General features: G+C 39.7%; 1 protein-coding gene across 1 annotated transcript; it reads left to right on the top strand.

Moving 5' to 3' along the window:
- Positions 1-381: 381 nt before the first annotated feature.
- Positions 382-11,060, top strand: SPART (spartin). Its single transcript, XM_082010398.1, has 8 exons — positions 382-1,278; positions 2,394-2,591; positions 3,597-3,701; positions 5,437-5,566; positions 6,164-6,358; positions 7,341-7,499; positions 7,578-7,668; positions 10,855-11,060. The coding sequence occupies exons 1-8, from the start codon at positions 448-450 to the stop codon at positions 11,039-11,041; spliced, it is 1,896 nt and encodes a 631-aa protein (XP_081866524.1). The 5' UTR covers positions 382-447; the 3' UTR covers positions 11,042-11,060.
- The last annotated feature ends 6,906 nt before the right edge of the window (positions 11,061-17,966 follow it).

A 17,966-nucleotide genomic window follows, 5' to 3' on the forward strand; every position in this document is an offset into this window, starting at 1 on the left:
TTTATTTGAGTACACAAAATGTTAACTGAATTTTTTAATAACCTAGAGATTTTTTTGAAAATATTATGAAAAATAAAATCAGATTTTTTTTTTTATTCCACCACTTGCTACTGATCTTAATACTTTTTAAGATGGAAAGTTTAATATCAGGTGTATCCATATTCTTCTGATGCTTAACTTTTAAGAAATACCTGTCTGTGATGTAACTGGATGTGATGGTTATAGAATTAAATACCTTGCTGACTTGGAATCATGTATTCGAAATCTGAAGGTTAATAGGAAATAACCGTAGCATACAAGACACTGTACCAAGCAATTAGATCACTTTCTGCTAATACACAGAGTATAGTCATTGCTAGAAACCAATTAGAAGATATTTTATTCTAAGGTAAACTTTGTTTAGCTTCATCTGTGAATACTGCTAATAATCTGTTCCCATTTGCAGTAATGGAACAACTACAGCATCCAGTTATGCAAGAAGATGCGACTATTAAAGCTATTAATGAAGAGTACAGGAAAGCCTTTATTTTTATCAATAAAGGACTGAATACGGATGAACTGGGTCAGAAGGAAGAGGCAAGAAAATATTATAAGCAAGGACTTGACCACTTGCTCCGAGGAGTTAGCATTCCATCACAGGGTCCTACATGTGTAGGGTCGCAGTGGGATTCTGCCAGGCAAATGCAACAGAAGATGAGGGAGACCCTCCGAAATGTTCACACTCGACTCGGCATTCTAGAACAAAACACCCCAGCTGTACAAGCAAGTCCTGCTGCAATGGATGCCCCTGCTGGGGTGCCCAAGTTGTACCCATCCATTCCTTCCAAAGAAAAGCCAGAAAGACCCCCAGCCCCTAATTCTCTGTTTTTACCAAGTCAGCCACCTGCAGCAGATGGAAGTGTTGCAGCTGTGAGTCAGGAACAAATTCCAGCTATGAGTCCATCATCTGCAAAACCTCTTTGTCTGCCAAATGAAGCACCTCCTGCCTATACTCCTCAGGCTACCAATGGCCATTTTACTGTGTCTTATGGCACAGACTCTGGAGAGTTCTCTTCTGTAGGTGAGGACTACTACAGTAAGTGTACTCAGCCACCTCCCCTTGAAAACCTGGGAGTGATTGCAGATGAGCTGATCTTGATTCCCCAAGGAGTACAGATATTCTTTGTGACTCCTGATGGGCAGGTTAGTGCCCCTTCCTATCCTGGATATCTACGCATTGTGAAGTTCCTGGATACAGATAGTGAGACAGCCCAGAATCATCCACCTGCATTTCTTCAGGTAACAGGAAAATCATGTTCTTCTTTAATTAAATTTCAAGAACTGTCATAAAACTTTAAAAGGCAATCTTCTTAAGTTCTTGTTCTTCTGACCCTAAATCTCTGTGTGGTAATACAGAGGATGTTACAGCTGTTGGAAAAATGGTTTTCTGCAAATATGCACTTTTATGACTTCTGTGAAAATCACCTCTGTATCTTCCCAAGGTTGTCAAGTGATGACTGTTCAGGTGAATTCTGTTTTCTAAAGGAGTTGACTTAACATGTTGTTTCATTTTTGTAAAATTAACTTCCCTGTCCTCACATAGAGAAGACACGTTGATTCACCTAATGTAACGTGTCAGTGTAAAACGGGGTTGGCGCACTAGCCGCTTCAGTCTCAACTAGTTAGAAGTTACTGCAGTTAGGACAACTGATAATTTGGAATTTGAGGGCCCATGTTAATCCAGACTCTGAACTACAAATAAAAAAGGTTAATTATTTGGATTTTTTCAGTTCATGCTTCCTTCATGTGGGCATGTTCTGTAACGTACGTTGTGTTTCTGGTCTGGTTTCTGACTTTGGACCTCCTTGTTGCTGAGAAGATTCGCTGTTGGAAGTCTCATCAGCAAAGGGGACACTAAGAGGAACAAAGTAACATTACTTCCTGATTTTGGGTCTGCTGGTTCACCTCTGCCTGTGTTAGCAGTCTTCAACAGTTGGCCAGTGGCAGCCATATGTTCTCTTTATCCTGTCATATAAACCTGTCCTGAGATCTACAGGAAGTTACAGGCGCTGTGAATTTCGACTTGTTTGGCAGTGCTTTTCATCTATTTCTACTCCTGGCTTCAAGACTAGACCTCAGTTAAGAGGCTACCAGTCTGAATATAGTCCTGTGAAAATTAGTATTTTCTCTGTATGGGACTGTCAAAACTAATCAATGATATTTCCAAAGAGATATTTTGTTTTGGGTGTTTTCTCTTTCCCCCCCCCCCCCCCCCCCCCAAGATGGCATAAGGCTTTTTTATTTTTCTTACTAAACTTTATGGAAAATCAAGTTTGTGGTGCTTATCACTATGTTCTGCCTGCCTTTCTTTTTACAAGGATTCTTTAATTCCTTTATGTACTTATCTTTTCTAGGTTTGTGACTGGTTGTATCCTCTGATGTGTAACCAGTCTCCTGTTCTGTGCTGCAATACTGGAGTCTACATGTTCCCTGACATGATGTCCCAGATACCAGGGTCCTACGTGGGAGTAGTGCTGTCTTCAGAACTTCCAGCAGCTGACAGAGAGCTCTTTGAGGATCTCTTAAAACAGATGTCTGACCTTCAAATCCAGGTAAATTCCTGGGCTGCCTTTTTGAAGCCAATAAGGAAAGGTGGAAATGATCAATACATTCTTCCATTTACATTTAGTTGCGTAAAACTGCGAAGTTCTGTGTCTCGCTTGGTAAGCTTACTAATGAGAAATAGATCAAGTAGCCAAGAATAAGCAACTTAGTAATGAAACTCTAGGGTCTGTGAGATGGAGGACAGAAATTTTAAAATACTAAACTGTAAGTACACAGAGGAATTGGGAGACCTTTTTGTTTTTGTTTTTTTTTATTTTTCCAAAAGAGAACATGGGACCCAAAATGAAATTTTCTGTTCAGGAGAAAGCACATTTTTCCTGTGTGCATGCACACACTTTCTGTATGTTTTGACGATACTGTTCTTGGAATATTGTGCCCAGATGTGTTGACAGTTAAAAAATATTAAGCCGCTTCAGAGAAGACCTGTGAAAATATGTACCTCAGAAATCTGCCTTCACATGGGATCTCAAAATAGATAAATCTGGTGCCTTATTGCAGTAAGATATTAACATATAGAGAAAATAGAAAAAAAAGTCTAACAAAGTTGCAGTAAAATACAGTGACTGGAAACAAGGTGAAAAATACAACTGTAAGAGCACTGGAGCACCATTTCAGGAAGAATGGTAATCAAGAACTACTTAAAAGCTCATAAGATTATACCTTTTCATGAAAGATAGAATCTTACTGAATCACCAAGACTTGAATGCAGTGATGATGAAGGACCAGTTTGCAGCGTGCCATACAGGCAGAGTTCTGTTCTATTCTAAATCCTGTTCAGTTCAGCAGGGAATTTCACTGGTGCAGGAGGCCACTAATTTTTACTTCAAATGGAAGAGTACTACAGAATTATGTGATGTTTCAGTGCAGGACTTACTGAATAAAATTCTGTAATCTTTCCTGTGTAGAAGTAGTTCAGATTGGATACCTCATTAGTTACTTGTTGTCCTAAAATTTCCATGTTTTTGTTAATGTTCCCTGATACGATGTCACAGGTGCCAGGATCCCATGAGAGAGTAGGGTTATCTTCAGAGCTCCCAGCAACTGAGAGAGCACATTTTGAAGATAAATTTAAAGAGATGTCTGGCCACAAAGTCCAGGTAAATTCCAGGACAGTTATTCTAAAATTTTACAGTAAAAAAAAAAAAAAAAAAAAAAAAATTGCCAGTGAAATGCACCTTAGAACTGCTGAGATTCGAGACTTGGTTGAAAGCAGCAATATATGCTGTGCCCTGTGTTTGGTTTTTATTTCTTTTTGTTTGTTTGTTAAGAGCCGCTTCAATTACTGCGGGCTACTGCATTTTGCAAATCAGTAGCAGATCAGATTTTGGAGTTTTAAAAACTTTGTGATGGAGCACAAATATTTCAAAGTCTAGTCTGACGGTCTTTTAATGTATCTGTTTTGTATAGTACTCATGAGGATCTAATTAACAAGTATATTTAATTTAATTATAATATAGAGTCACCTATCTTTTCTGCTCCTTGTCAAAGTCCTTAGAAGTCTCATAGGATGTTTTTCTACATAGTGACCCAAACTGTGGTGTACTAAATTGTATCTGGAGCATACTTTCGTTTTTTTAAATTGGGTTTTTTTGTTGTTGTTTTTTAGTTATAGCTGTGTACTAAGGTCATTTCTCCTGCCAGCCCCCAAAGTGTTTTGGTCACATGCTAAAGACATCTCTTAAACATGAGATTTCGCATTGCTGTCAAGCAGTAATTGGCAGTGATACATTGTTAACCTAGCAACTTTCCAAGACTTAATCTACTGTTTTCTGTTAATGTTGTTTTTGTTTTGTTTTACTGCAGCAGCCATCTTCGTGCAATACCCTATTTGTATTTCCAGTAAATATTTCAGAGGAACCTAAGAATTCCATGCAATATCAAATACTATTCTATACTGTGTATTCTATTCTGTTCATACGTTTCATCTATGAATGCTTTCTTATAGACTCTTCTAAACTAAACAAAAAGGTTTTTCTTGCTGTTCCTCATTAACTGGCAGCATTTTCAATCGTTTAAATGTTTATCTTTTACATGGGAAAAGTCTTAAAAATAGAATCCTAACAAAAACGTAAATCCATTACGATTTTTTTGCTTTCGTTAATTAGTTTAATTACACGTTGTCTGTGAACTGTGTAAAGTGATGTTACACTTTTTAGAAACATGAACCAGACTGTGGTGGTGGTTGCTATGTTTGAATGATTAACACCCACTCCAGAAACTCATTGACATGAAATCACACCAAAACTGTCCACCCAACTTTAAATGGGGAGCAGTATCATGACAATTATGAGCTTGATGTGTTCCTTGGCTGCACCAGTCTGCTAAAGCATTGACAGGACATAAAATAAATAAACTTTTTTATTTCTGAATATCGGAGGGAAAGAGGAGGAGCAAAACAACCAGAACAGCTGCATTCTTCTAGTGCAGCTGGAGTGCAGTTCCCAGAGTGAATAACAGAGTTGACTTCCCTCTGAGAAGATAAAAATGGTAGAAGGACAAGTCTCTTAACTAGCAAAATAGATAACTTGTACTGTAAGTTTCCCTACTTAGTTACTTGACCATATGGCTGTGTTGCATGCAAGTCTTTTCATTGTAACTGGATGAAGGAAGTGTACAGAAAATGCTGAGCTGTCTGATAAGTTTTTTTTGAATGCATAGTATTTCTGTGCAAAAGTAATTGAATCACGAATTTCCACTGAATTTCTGTATACTTACCTAAGGAATACACAGCATTAGTGTTTTCTGATAATGGATCTGTATGATCTAAAACATGTAAAACAGAAATCCTGATGATATGTTGTGAAGCAGATTCTCAGGTGTTTCACTTGTTAGCCTCCAGAAGCCTCTAGTGATGTCATTAACTTGCCTCGGACTGTACACATCCAACCACAGCCTGAAGGAGCAGAAAATCAGAAAGAGTTGCCAGAATGGAGTCAGAAAGTTGCCCATGGAATCTTGTCAGGTACTGTTGTAATTAGAGGATTGTGTTGAATTGTGTTGAATGAACAGTCTTGTTCATTGCAAATGAGTTGGGCTCCTCATTTGACTGTATGTTAGGATATCACTCCCTGTGACTCAACCGCTGTGACAGAACAATTTTACTCCTGTATGAGCAGTTATATAAGAGCAGGCATGTATTGTGATTTCTGCAGATAAACTTTTTTTTTCCTCTGAGAATATACTAATGACCAACAGCTGATTGTAATAAATGTGAATCTGCTAGGAAGGCTAGAGGGCTGGGTTGTATGTTTTCAGAATGTTAATGGCATTGAGATGTGCAGTTCTATCACTTTATCTATTTAAAAAACTGAGTTTCTGTATTAGGCTGACATTTAGATGAGGGCTGGCTGTGTTAAAGTGAATTGAAAAAACGTGGGTGGTGTAGGAGCAGAAATCACTGGAGGAATTCATGCTGGCCCATTCAGGGAAGAGTATAATTGCAAACTATGTAATTGGGAATGTTTCTGAAGTGAGTGTTGTGGAGGCAGAGGAGGGAAAGCTGTAGGAATCATAGCCTATAAAATTGTACATTCTAAGAAAAACCATTTTTGCCTTGAAGGTGCATCTTGGATAAGCTGGGGCCTAATAAAAGGAGCAGAATATACTGGTAAAGCTATCCACAAAGGAGCTTCTAAACTGCGAGAACATATTCAACCAGAAGAAAAACCTCTGGAAGTCAACCCAGCTGTAGCAAAGGGGCTTCATGTAGCAAAGCAGGCTACTGGAGGAGCTGTGAAAGTCAGCCAATTCTTAGGTAAAAATTTCCATCTCACAGTATATTATAATTTTGCCTTAAATAATAAATATTTTGTAAAACAAGCGCTGGTTTTCTCTAGCTAATGAACTAGAGGAGGGACTGACGTGGTGACATCCAGTGATCAGTAGTTTGTGCCTAGTTATCTCCTCCCAGAGACATGCTTTAGGACTAATATTTACTATATGGCCTTGAGGCATCTTTTTCTTGCCTAAAAGAATAGTCTGTGCAGTCTGAAGTTTGGCATGTTTTTCAAAGTTTTAGACAGTTAATTCAAAATGGTCAAGTTGATAATCATGTATTTTAAAGCTGTACTGTCACTGGTTACTAATGTACATACTGTACCACTAGAGAATGTGTGTGTGCATGGTTTTAAATATGCACACTTAAAACAAACCTAATAGACTATGTATATATGTCCAGATAGAAATTGCATGGTGTTTAGAGGTGCTTGGTAGCCCTAGGAGCTCTCAGTAACTTCATTCTGTTATTTATTTGCATTAATGTTTATATTTAGTGTTTAGTGGCTCATCCAAGTTTAAAAGCAAATTGTGCTGGATGCTGTAAAACTACTTTGAAGAGCTGGAACGATTTTAGGAAAGACTTCTCCAGAAGAGAAGTCAGGAAAGAAACTCAGCTTGTTCCCTATCTGCAAGTTAGGGATAACAAAGCAATGGAAATAGTGTCTTGAAATTAGAGCATGTGATGTCTACGTATTTCTTCTAAAGTGCTTTTTAGCCATAAGACCAACCTGATTTGTTTGTTAGGAATTGCAGCTGTGCAGAATCTCAAAAATAAGGTTTCTTTTCCATCAGGTCGGTACTTAAGCATGGCTTAAAGTCTGTCTTTCAAATAAGCATGTTTAAATAGAAGCAACACTTAAGACTTCAGTGAAGCTTACTTTTAATTAGGAGTAACGACTTTTAAAGAAAGATGTTCTATGTTCTTACTAAATAATGTGCATACTATTGTTTTATGGTAGTTGAGGGAGTGTGTTCTATAGCAAGCTGTGTTGGAAAGGAGCTGGCTCCACACGTGAAGAAGCATGGCTGCAAATTAGTTCCAGAATCCCTTAAGAAGGATAAAGATGGCAAATCCACTTTTGATGGTGCTCTGGTGGTAGCAGCAAGTGGAGTTCAAGGTAATAAAAATACCTTATGCTTTTTAAATTGCATACTTTTCAATCCTATGAACTCAAATATGCTGTTCATTTTTACAGGGTTTTCAACAGTGTGGCAAGGTTTAGAAACTGCAGCAAAGTGCATTGCTAAAAGTGTTTCAGCTGAGACTGTAAAAACTGTCAAATACAAGTAAGTTATGTTTTTATTTATTTCATCTTCTATAACATTGTCATTGTGTTTGGATACTGGCAAAAAAAAGCTTATGAAAGTGCAGCAAAGGTAACTGAAATACTTGCTTTGCTCTAATTATGTAGCACATAATAAGCTGCTAAGTGCACAGTAGCGAACATCTCTTGTAAGTAAAAATATGAAATGAGTACATGATTGTGGTATTTTTTTAGCTGTCCTCTAGAAGTATTACAGCTTCAGTCTATGTTACAAATAATGTTCAGATTTATATCGTGGCTCTACAGTATAATGTCATTGTGAAAAAAGTTACTGGTTTAAACCTCTCAGCTCTGACCCTCAATTTATGTGAACTTAGCTAAATTTAGAGAAAAATGGAAGAACTTAATCTATCAGCAGGTCTGACTAAAGTGAGGAGTTACAAAAAAGAAAATTGTGTAAGGAAATCTAAGGCATAAATAGCAATAATAGCAATAAGGATAGCCTTGAGAATAGCCTTGACTTGCAAAATACAGATGTTCTTAGAAAAAATGGGAGAAGAGGATAGTAACATTTGGGATTAAGATGATATTAGTAAGGTGATGGAAAGAACAAAGTTGAGTGCACGTACTGGAAGTTGCTCTGGAGAATAAGGGAATATATTGAAATAACTGCAAAATGTCTGAAATGTACTCTTCAAAAAAGTGCAATAGGTATAATAGAGAGTGAAGAGTAAACAAAAGCATGTAGGTTAAATGGAATTGGTGATAAGTGTAGAAAAAGAGGTATTAAAAAGGATTGCTAAAAGTGCATCTAGCAGAATCCTGCAGCATCAGGCTACTAGCAGAAGGTAACAAGGTAAACATCAGCATACAGTATTAAGTGGATTGGCATTCAGGGTTGCGTTATGATGCATTTCAAATAGGAGGCTAGACAGTGAAGTTCTAATTAGTGGCGCTTTATTGCTGATGTTTGTTTTCAGTAGGAGTGTCAGGAGGTATTGTACTGGTACTCGTTTCACACAGATGTTTTTGTTTTAGATATAAAAATAGGAAGTACGGAGATCAGCAGTCAACAGCCACTAAGAGTAAAAAGCAATAAGTAATTAAATGTTGCAGTTAATTACAGTACAATTGAAAATATTTGATATTTGATCTTTAGAATCTATCTGTATAAATGTATTAAAATTCTACATAATACCTCTTTTGGAAGCTGGTTTCTGTTTCAGTGACAAAGATTTCTACCACTCAAAATACTTCAGTGAATTAGCTAAATTCCACTTAATGGAAACAAAGCTAAAGGAGCATCATCACAGTGTCTCTAAATCAACAAAAAACTTAGCTAAAACTTAGCCACAATTCCTTTGCGGATGAAATTATAAAGAAATGCTCATCATATGTGTATATTGATCAGAATTGGGAGAAAATAGTGCTTCAGAAGTAGTATTTCTGCCAAAGTACCAAAAAAACCACCTGCTACTACCTTGGTGGGGTTTTTTTTACAACAATATAAATAATATTATTTTGTTGGTTTTCTTCCTTTTTAAAAAAAAAAAAATTACCAGTCATGCAATTGAGACAGGCAAACTGAAAAATCAACTATCAAATATTAAGAAATTGTTAGTCTAACTGTATCGGATAAGCTACAGTTTTACTTTAAATGAGGTTACCTATTTTACTGATGTTATATAAAACTGGCTTATGATGTTCCTGAGATGAAAATAACTAATCAAGTTGACAAATACTGCACTTTGCTGTGAGATTAATTCTGATCTGCAAATCAAGGCTGTTACTCTATCAGAGAATGAAAACAAAAAAGCACTAATTCTTTTTATTCAGTTTCATTGTTGGTTCCAGCCATTATGCCATGGCTGCTGTACTGATAATGCGATGGATTTTTGGATTCTTTGATATTCTGTGCTTCTCTCTAGCCTTACTCTGAGGTCCTCAAAGAATCCCTCTTCATAAGAAGCACAGGAAAAAAGTAACTCTGGTAACTGCTGGGGTTCTGATGCTGCCAGAAATACTTCCCTTTGTCCTGGTTTGTCTGATTACAGTGTTCTCCAGGGAAATGTCTGGCTGGACGGAACAGTTGGAGTTACTGCTCTCACTGTACTGTTCTCCTCCTTCAGTATTCTCTCTACTGGTGTAGATGTGTACTTTTCTTCACACTTGAGTAATTGATATGAGACTGCTGACTTGCCCCTAAATCATAAAGAAGCTGGACCCACAGCCCAGTGGAGAGACCAGAGGTTTTATCACTTAGTAATTTTCAACAAATCCTCAGGATTGCTTTCCTGAGCCTTTGGGGGTTTTGTGTAACTTCCTCCCTGCCCCCCCCTTCTCCTTTGCCACTGTATTGATTCCAGGTTAGCTCAGATAAGTTTTCACTGCCCAATCGATTGTTTTTGTAGGGAGGTTGCTACCTCCAGCATGTAAGTATAGTTGTGTCAGCAGTTCTCTGTACCCAGGAGACCTCTTAGACTGTCTGGGTTAACTTGCTTGAGCACAGTGGTGCACCACTTCAGTGAGTCTACTTTTGGGACTTGGAACTAACATGGCAGTATGCTGCTGTTACACCAGACATGCATCATATTACACCATGTAGACGCAGGCAAAGGTGACAGAGGACAAATGCTAACCAAGCACTATTCTGGCAGTGGTGGTACCAACTGAGGAAAAAAATATGCCTGAGGTGGTTCTGGTCCCTTTTTCTGTAATGGATGAGAAGGCAGGACAGTGTTTGCCCTCTCTCCTCAGTGCTGCCACCCATGGTACAGGCTGAGAAGGTTTAGCAGCTGCAAGGGTCTAGCTGTGAGGACTTAAATGGGGGAATAGAGGGTAGGAGGAGTTTTACCTAAGAACTTAGGTAAAAAAGTACTATGGGGTTATTGCACACAACTTTCCCCTCCTGCTTGTTATGGTTCCATAGATAAGCCTTCTACTCTTGTCTTCAAAACTAGAGGGGAAGGAGGTAGAAAGACTGAGAGGTTTTTGTGAGGAAAAAAGGCAGAAGCATATTGGTAACTTTAAAGAGTAATCCATCTGATAGAGGATCAGCCCCTACTCAAATGGCTTGGTAATTTCTAATTTTATTCTTTAGACGTTCAGGTTGTGTGCTTATTTGTTCTTGGTTTTTGCTTTCAAAAGAATTCTAGTGAAGAGAAAAATACTAAGTATACATATCTACAAAACTGCTATTTTTCTTAAGGTATGGAGAGGATGCTGGCCATGCTACAGACAACGCTATGAATTCTGCAATCAATGTCGGTATGACAGCATTTAACGTTGAAAATATTGGTATCAAAGCTGTTGTAAAGAGAACTGCAAAGGAAACTGGCCATGCTGTGTTAGATGAATATAAAGTATTAGATAATGAGAAAAAGGATAAAAAATGAAAGCAATGAAATATTTCTCAAAGCCTTACATTAGAGATGAAACTTCCTGTTTAGAAGTAACTACATCGCTAATCTGCGATTTAACATAAATCACACTGTACTTTTCAAGCAACTGTTACTTAATTTGACATGAAAATGTAAAAGCAAGGAGGGCGTTCATAGAAGGAGGGATGGAAGTTGTCTTAACTCCTTGTTCTCTATTGAACAATGGTTTTAAACAACTGGATCAGGGCTTTAGACAACTAGAAGGATATAAGTTTGCAGTTAATAAACTTGCCTCTGTAAGCACTTTTTCAAAATGTAATATGGAATAATAGATGAGTATAGAAATACTATTGTGAATATTTTGTAATACTTTATATTTGTAAAGAAGGTGGTGATACAGGGAAAAAAAAAAGATTACTAATTCCAGAACAAATAGTACTAGTTTTGGTTTTTAACTATCCTTCAGAGTTAGTTTTACTAAAACAGCCTTGTCTTATTTAATATGCACTACTAAAACAAGCTTTGTGTTTCATTGTTTTGTAGAGAATTTCCCTTTTCAGCTACCAAACAGCTAATCTTATCCAAAGTTCATGTTAGAAGAAATGAAAGATGAACCTCAGGTAACTAGGTAGTTATTCCCTTTAAAACTATTTTTTTTTCCATCCAGCATATAAGCAAACCAAAGATGTCAAGCATTTCTTCTAAAAGAGGGTATTTACAACTCTCAAAAATGTATTCTCCAGTGGACTACATAAGGAATATACAAAGATTCTTTGAAATTGAGATTTTTATGTAGAGAAGGTAATTTATATATTTGCATCAATTAAAGTATTTTTCTCTAAAAACATTCTGTAGAGGACACTAGGAACTTCTATGCATTCTGTACTTTTCAGTCAATCCAGAAAGATTGAGAATGTATGTCATGGCCTCCTAATGGAAGACATTATGTATTTGCTTCAACAAGTAGTTCTAACAGTCAGCATCTTTATTCCATTAAATTCTTAGATGCGCAAGGTATGTCTTTAAATGGTATGAAGACAAGCCCTTTTAATGAAGAGATGTGTGTGGAATAGAATTGACACTACTGTGTAGGCTTTTTGTCCTATTCCTAGTGCAGTGGGAAGTAACTCCATACATAGAACCCTTGAGGGGCTTTTACACTGCTACTTACTTAACAGTTCATTATTGAGTTTTAAGGCTGCTACACATTCTAATATTGGTTGGACCTGCAGCAAACAGAACACCATCAATTTACAACTTCTTTCCATTTCATGTAAATGGAGAAAATAACTATAAATGGTTGTTGGCAAATGATACTTGCATCAAATTGAAAAAATGCAGTAGGAACTAATGTCTATTAGAATGGTAATAGGTGCACATTTTGTGGTAGCGACTCTAGGTGTGTATGTAGGGTGAGAAATGTGAAACAAAGGATCTAACCACTTGAAATCTAACTTTGATTTATGGAAATAAAGATGAAATTAAAACTGGTTAACCTGTGCTTGGCCTTTTTATGATATGAAGCTACTGTATGGATCAGTGAGTGGAAAGACTACGACTTCTGAAGTAATAAAAGAACAGTATTGGAATATGTCTACTATAGAAGCAAGCTCATCAATTGCAGTTTAAAATATTTCAAACTAAAAAGATCCATTAGAAGTACACTACAACAATCTCTTACTACAGCCAGTCACTTGCCAGCAACTGTAACCAGTTCAAGGCTACTAAAGACTTCACACTACCAAAAGCATTTTTGTTGTTACGAACTGCATTCACAATAGGGATGTATACATTTGTATCTTCCTTCCCCATCCCATTTTGGTTTTGGATAGAGCTCGTGCCTTTTAGTTTAATCTATAAATCATCAGAGCAAAAAGTGTTATTAAAACAATAGTTAAAATCAAAGTGTTACAGTCTTCAAGAGATCAAGTTGTAGCATATTGAGGAAATACAGATTTCAGTGCCATCAGTGTTGATATCTGAGGCAAATGGAAAGCTCTAGTGTGCAAGAGGGTAGGAGTTAACAATACCATAAAGGTTACAACATTAAAATGAAACCAGATCTGGTGGTCAAGATGAAGAAGTATTTGTATTTAAGCAGTAAACTATGAAGATGTAGCTGTTCTGTAGTCTTGAAAAATTTAACTGTCATGAAGTCAGCAGAATCCACAGTAACCTAGGATAAAGGTAAAGGTGGCAGGGGGGATCACAAACACCAACTCAATTGAGGGACTATGCAAAATAAGTGATATGGTAATTACTAGCCCATGAGTGTAAACTTGGGTGGGTTCTGTATTGTTTCGTTAATCGTGTAACAGGATAAATATGTGGTAATTCCTCTGTGTGGTATGCTAACTTTGTGGAATACCACCTAGCACCCCTATCTGTGTAAATATGCTATAAATAAAATACCTCTGCTCTGTGGATGTATTGGCATGTTGCACAGCGTGTATACGATCCCACTTTTGGGACAGCAGTATCGGGCAAGTGGTGTTGTCCTGTTCAACCCACTGTTGTTCTCTTCACATGTACTCAGTCTTTCAAATTTGTCTGTTAAGTAGATAAAAGCTAATTTTTTTAAATAATGCTTACGCCATTTTACAGTTTTTAATGTGATACATCCATGATCTTCCATTTCACATTGTTCCAAAGTTTAGTTAATTCTCACTGCTGTGAAAGTATTACACTGTTGAACTTACCCTGCTTCAACTGTCGCTGCTTGGGCCCTGGGCAGCAAATCCACAGGTTTTCCCCCGGTTCCTCTACCATATGCAACAGCCTTCACGCACTTACTGCCTTATCTCTGCTCTCCCTTTTATACACTATACACGCTAAGCTCCCTAAGCCTCTTATCTTCAGTTTGTTTTCTATTCCCACCTTGATTTTGTTTCTCCTTTGAACAATGAAGACCTTTTCATGTGCGGCAGCCCTAGCTGTTTACTGCTGCCTGATTTCCTAATCCATTCCTATTTCCAAATTAATTTATTCAAAGTCTTTTCTGCTACAATATCAGTCTAAAATCTTGTCTTGAGAAGATTACTTTTAATGACCTCGAAGTCATTTGAAGCTACTGCCACCTCTGGCGTCTTCATTCTGTAGGTATAAACCACCGTTGTTGCCTCAAGTTCTAAACCCCTGCATTTGAATGGATTCCTGTAGATTCCAAGGGTTGGTTGGTTGGCTGGTTTGTTTAATGATGATTTTAAACTACTTTGGAATAGCCTATTCTTAGTGTTCCCTGACAAACTAAATCTATAATACCTTAAAAAAGAATTGGTAAAACTACCTTGTACTAAAACATGCTGACCAGATCACTACAGAATGATGTAGGTTGGAAAGGACCTCCAGAGGTCCCAGACGAGAGAGGTCTGTAGTCTACCCTCCTTCTCAAAACAGGTCTAGCTGGAGCACAGTACTCTCTGCCAATTCTGCTCATGTTTTGATTATCTCCTAGGATGGAGACTTTACAACCTCTCTCGGCAACCTTTGCCAAGGTTGACTGATGAAGGTAAGTATTTCTCCTCTATACTGGGCCAAAAATTTTTATATGCACTTGGGTGCATTGCTGCTTATCCTTCCATAATCCACACTGGAGAAGAGTCTGGCTTCTCCATCTTCTGTCACTCTTCTCTTACATAGCTGTTGACAGCACTAAGATTTCCTTACGCCTTCTCTTCTCCAGGCAGAACATAGGCCATGTGTACCAACCTCTGACCAGTTTAGCAGGCCTTAGGATTTGTTTGGGAGCCCAAAGCTAAACACCCCAACGTGTGGTCCTACAAGTGCTGAACAGAGTGGAAGAATCACCTCCCTCAACCTCCTGGCTATGCTCTTGCTAACGCAGCCCAGGAGGCTGTTGGCCTTGTTTGCAAGGTGCATTGCTGGCTCATGGTCAGCTTGTTCAGCAGGGATCCCTGTGTCTTTTCCTATGAAGTTGCGTTCTAGTTACTGCCCTGTGATGGGTTGACCTTGGCTGGATGCCAGGAGCCCACCAAAGCTGCTCTATCGCTCCCCTCCTCAGCTGGACAGGGGAGAGTAAATATAGTGAGAAGCTTGTGGGTCTACATAAGGACGGGGAGAGATCACTCACCAATTACTGTCACAAGCAAAACAGATTCCACTTGGGGAAATTGGTTTAATTTATTGCCAGTCAAAATCAGAGCAGGATAATGAGAAACAAAACTGAATCTTAAAACACCTTCCCCCTACCCCTCCCTTCTTCCTGGGCTCAACTTCGCTCACAATTTCTCTACCTCGTCCCCCTGAGCAGCACAGGGGGATGGGGAATGGAGGTTGTGGTCAGTTCATGATGTGTTGTTTCTGCTGCTCCTTCCTCCTCAGGGGGAGGACTCCTCACACTCTTCCCCTGCTCTGTGGGGTCCCTCCCACAGGACACAGTCCTTCATGAACTTCTCCAACGTGAGTCCTTCTTATGGGCTGCAGTTCTGCACAAACTGCTCCAGCCTGGGTCCCTTCCCACGGGTGCCATCCTTCAGGAACAGACTGCTCCAGCGTGGGTCCACCATGGGGTCACAAGTCCTGCCAGCAAACCTGCTCCAGCCTGGGCTCTTCTCTCCACAGGTCCTGCCAGGAGCCTACTCCAGCGTGGGCTTCCCACAGGGTCACAGCCTCCTTCAGGTATCCCCCGGCTCCGGCATGGGGTCCTCCCCAGCCTGCAGGTGGAGCTCTGCTCCAGCGTGGAGCTCCATGGGCTGCAAGGGCACAGCCGGCCTCACCATGGGCTTCACCAGGGGCTGCTAGGGAATCTCTGCTCTGGCACCTGAAGCACCTCCTGCCCCTCCTTCTGCACTGGCCTTGGTGTCTGGAGAGCTGTTTCTCTCGTATTCTCACTCCACTCTCCGGCTGCAGTTGCTGTGTGCTGGGTTTTTTCCTCTTCTTAACAATGTTATCCCAGAGGTGCTACCACCGTTGCTAATGGGCTCAGCCTTGGCCAGCGGCAGGTCCACCTTGGAGCCAGCTGACATCATTGGCTCTACCGGACACAAGGGAAGCTTCTAGCAGTTTCTCACAGAAGCCACCCTTGTAACCCCCCTGCTACCAAAACCTTGCCACGCAAATCTAATACATACCTCCAGCCTGTACTGAGCCATGGGCTTTTCCCATCCCAAATGTTGGCCTTTGCATTTGCTTGTAGTTGACCTCCATTAGTTCCTCTCGCAGCCTGTTGCTCCAGGCTGTACACCTCACTCTGAGTAGCAGCCCTGCCCGTAGTGACCTCTCCCCTCAATTCATCATCATGGGCAGACTTGCTGAGAGTGTGCTCTGTCTTCCAGGTTGTTAATAAAGAATTAAGGGTATTGGCTTAGGTACTGATCCCAGAATCAAGCAGTCATCCTGCTGATCACCACACTTTAAGCCTGCTAGCCCAGCTTGTTTTCCACCAACCTTATTTCCCAGTTATCCAAGCTGTATTTCACCAATTTGGCTATAAAGGTACATGGGAGACTATATCAGTCCTTGATAAAGTCAAAATATACAACACCCATCAACTTCCTCTTGTCCACACAGCCAGTCATCTCATCATACCCTACTTACTGGTGATACAGAAATAACTACTAGGTCAACTAGTAGTTATTTATCAACTAGTGGTTGAACTGCTGGAAAGGAGCTCCATAGAGAAGGACCTTGGGGTCCTGGTAGATAATAAGTTATCCATGGGACAGCAATGTGTCCTGGTGGCCAAGAGGGCCAGTGGTATCCTGGGGTGCATTAAGAAGAGTGTGACGAGCAGGTCAAGAGAGGTTATCCCCCCCCCCCTACTCTGCGCTGGTGAGGCCTCATCTGGAGTATTGTGTCCAGTTCTGGGCTCCTCAGTTCAAGAGAGCCAGGGAACTTTTGGGGAAGAGTCCAATGGAGGGCTATGAGGATGATTAGGGGACTGGAACATCTCATATGAGGAAAGGCTGAGAGACCTGGGGCTATTTAGTCTGGAGAAGAGAAGGCTGAGAGGAGACCTTATCAATGTCTATAAATCTCTGAAGGGTGGCTGTCAGGAGGATGGAGCCAGTCTCTTTTCAGTAGTGCCCAGTGACAGGACCAGGGGCAATGGGCATAAAGTGCAGCACAGGAAGTTCCACCTCAACATGAGGAAAAACCTCTTTACTGTGAGGGTGACGGAGCACTGGCACAGGCTGCCCAGAGAGGTTGTGGCGTCTCCTTCTCTGGAGACCTTCAAAACCCGACTGGACGCGTTCCTGTGCAACCTGCCCTAGGTGATCCTGCCTCGGCAGGGGGGTTGGACCAGATCATCTTCAGAGGTCCCTTCCAACCCCTACCATGCTGTGATTCTGTGAACTAGTTCTTTGTAAAAAATAATTCATGTCATAACCCAAATGTTTGTCTTCAGCAACTGGTCTACCTTGCTTTTAAGCAACTCTAGCTGTTTATTGCCTTCACATAATCTGAAGATATGTATTTAAGTATAAAATTCTGTTTTCAAACCATGTTGTATTGTGAACAAGTTTCCCAACTTTTCTTACTAAAAATTGTAATCTCAAAAATAACGATTAAAAGCCTTAAAACAATGAAAGTACCATTACAGGTATCCATATATCTAGTTTTAACCAATGTATTTGGAATAAGAAATTGCAGAAAATTCTCATGTTTTAAGTGTCACTATGTTACTGCTGTCATTGTTAAAAATATTTATGAAGTTTTACACACTCACACAAGACCTCAGTCCACAAGACACTTTTGCTCTTCTCCCATTCCAATTCCCAAACCACCTGGCAAAGCACATCGTGAGACTTGCTGTCCTGTGCCAACCCAACCAGTGTGGTCTCAGCTCATCCTTATATGCACTGTGACCTAGTTCCTACCCTAGTTAGGACACCTAGTAATCCCTGAGCTGAGGCTGGGACCTGAAAGTACCCTGGAGAGGAGGTCAAAGAAAAGTCTCCTGAGGCAGAGAGAGTACACT

Source organism: Phaethon aethereus (assembly GCF_964289735.1).
Source record: "Phaethon aethereus genome assembly, chromosome: 1".
Lineage (NCBI taxonomy): Eukaryota > Metazoa > Chordata > Aves > Phaethontiformes > Phaethontidae > Phaethon > Phaethon aethereus.

Coding starts and splice junctions, on each gene's coding strand:
- SPART (XM_082010398.1), top strand. CDS start 448: ATGGAACAACTACAGCATCCAGTTATGCAAGAAGATGCGACTATTAAA. Junction 5,567..6,163: donor TGCCCATGGAATCTTGTCAG/GTACTGTTGTAA, acceptor TTTGCCTTGAAG/GTGCATCTTGGATAAGCTGG. Junction 7,500..7,577: donor AGCAGCAAGTGGAGTTCAAG/GTAATAAAAATA, acceptor TCATTTTTACAG/GGTTTTCAACAGTGTGGCAA.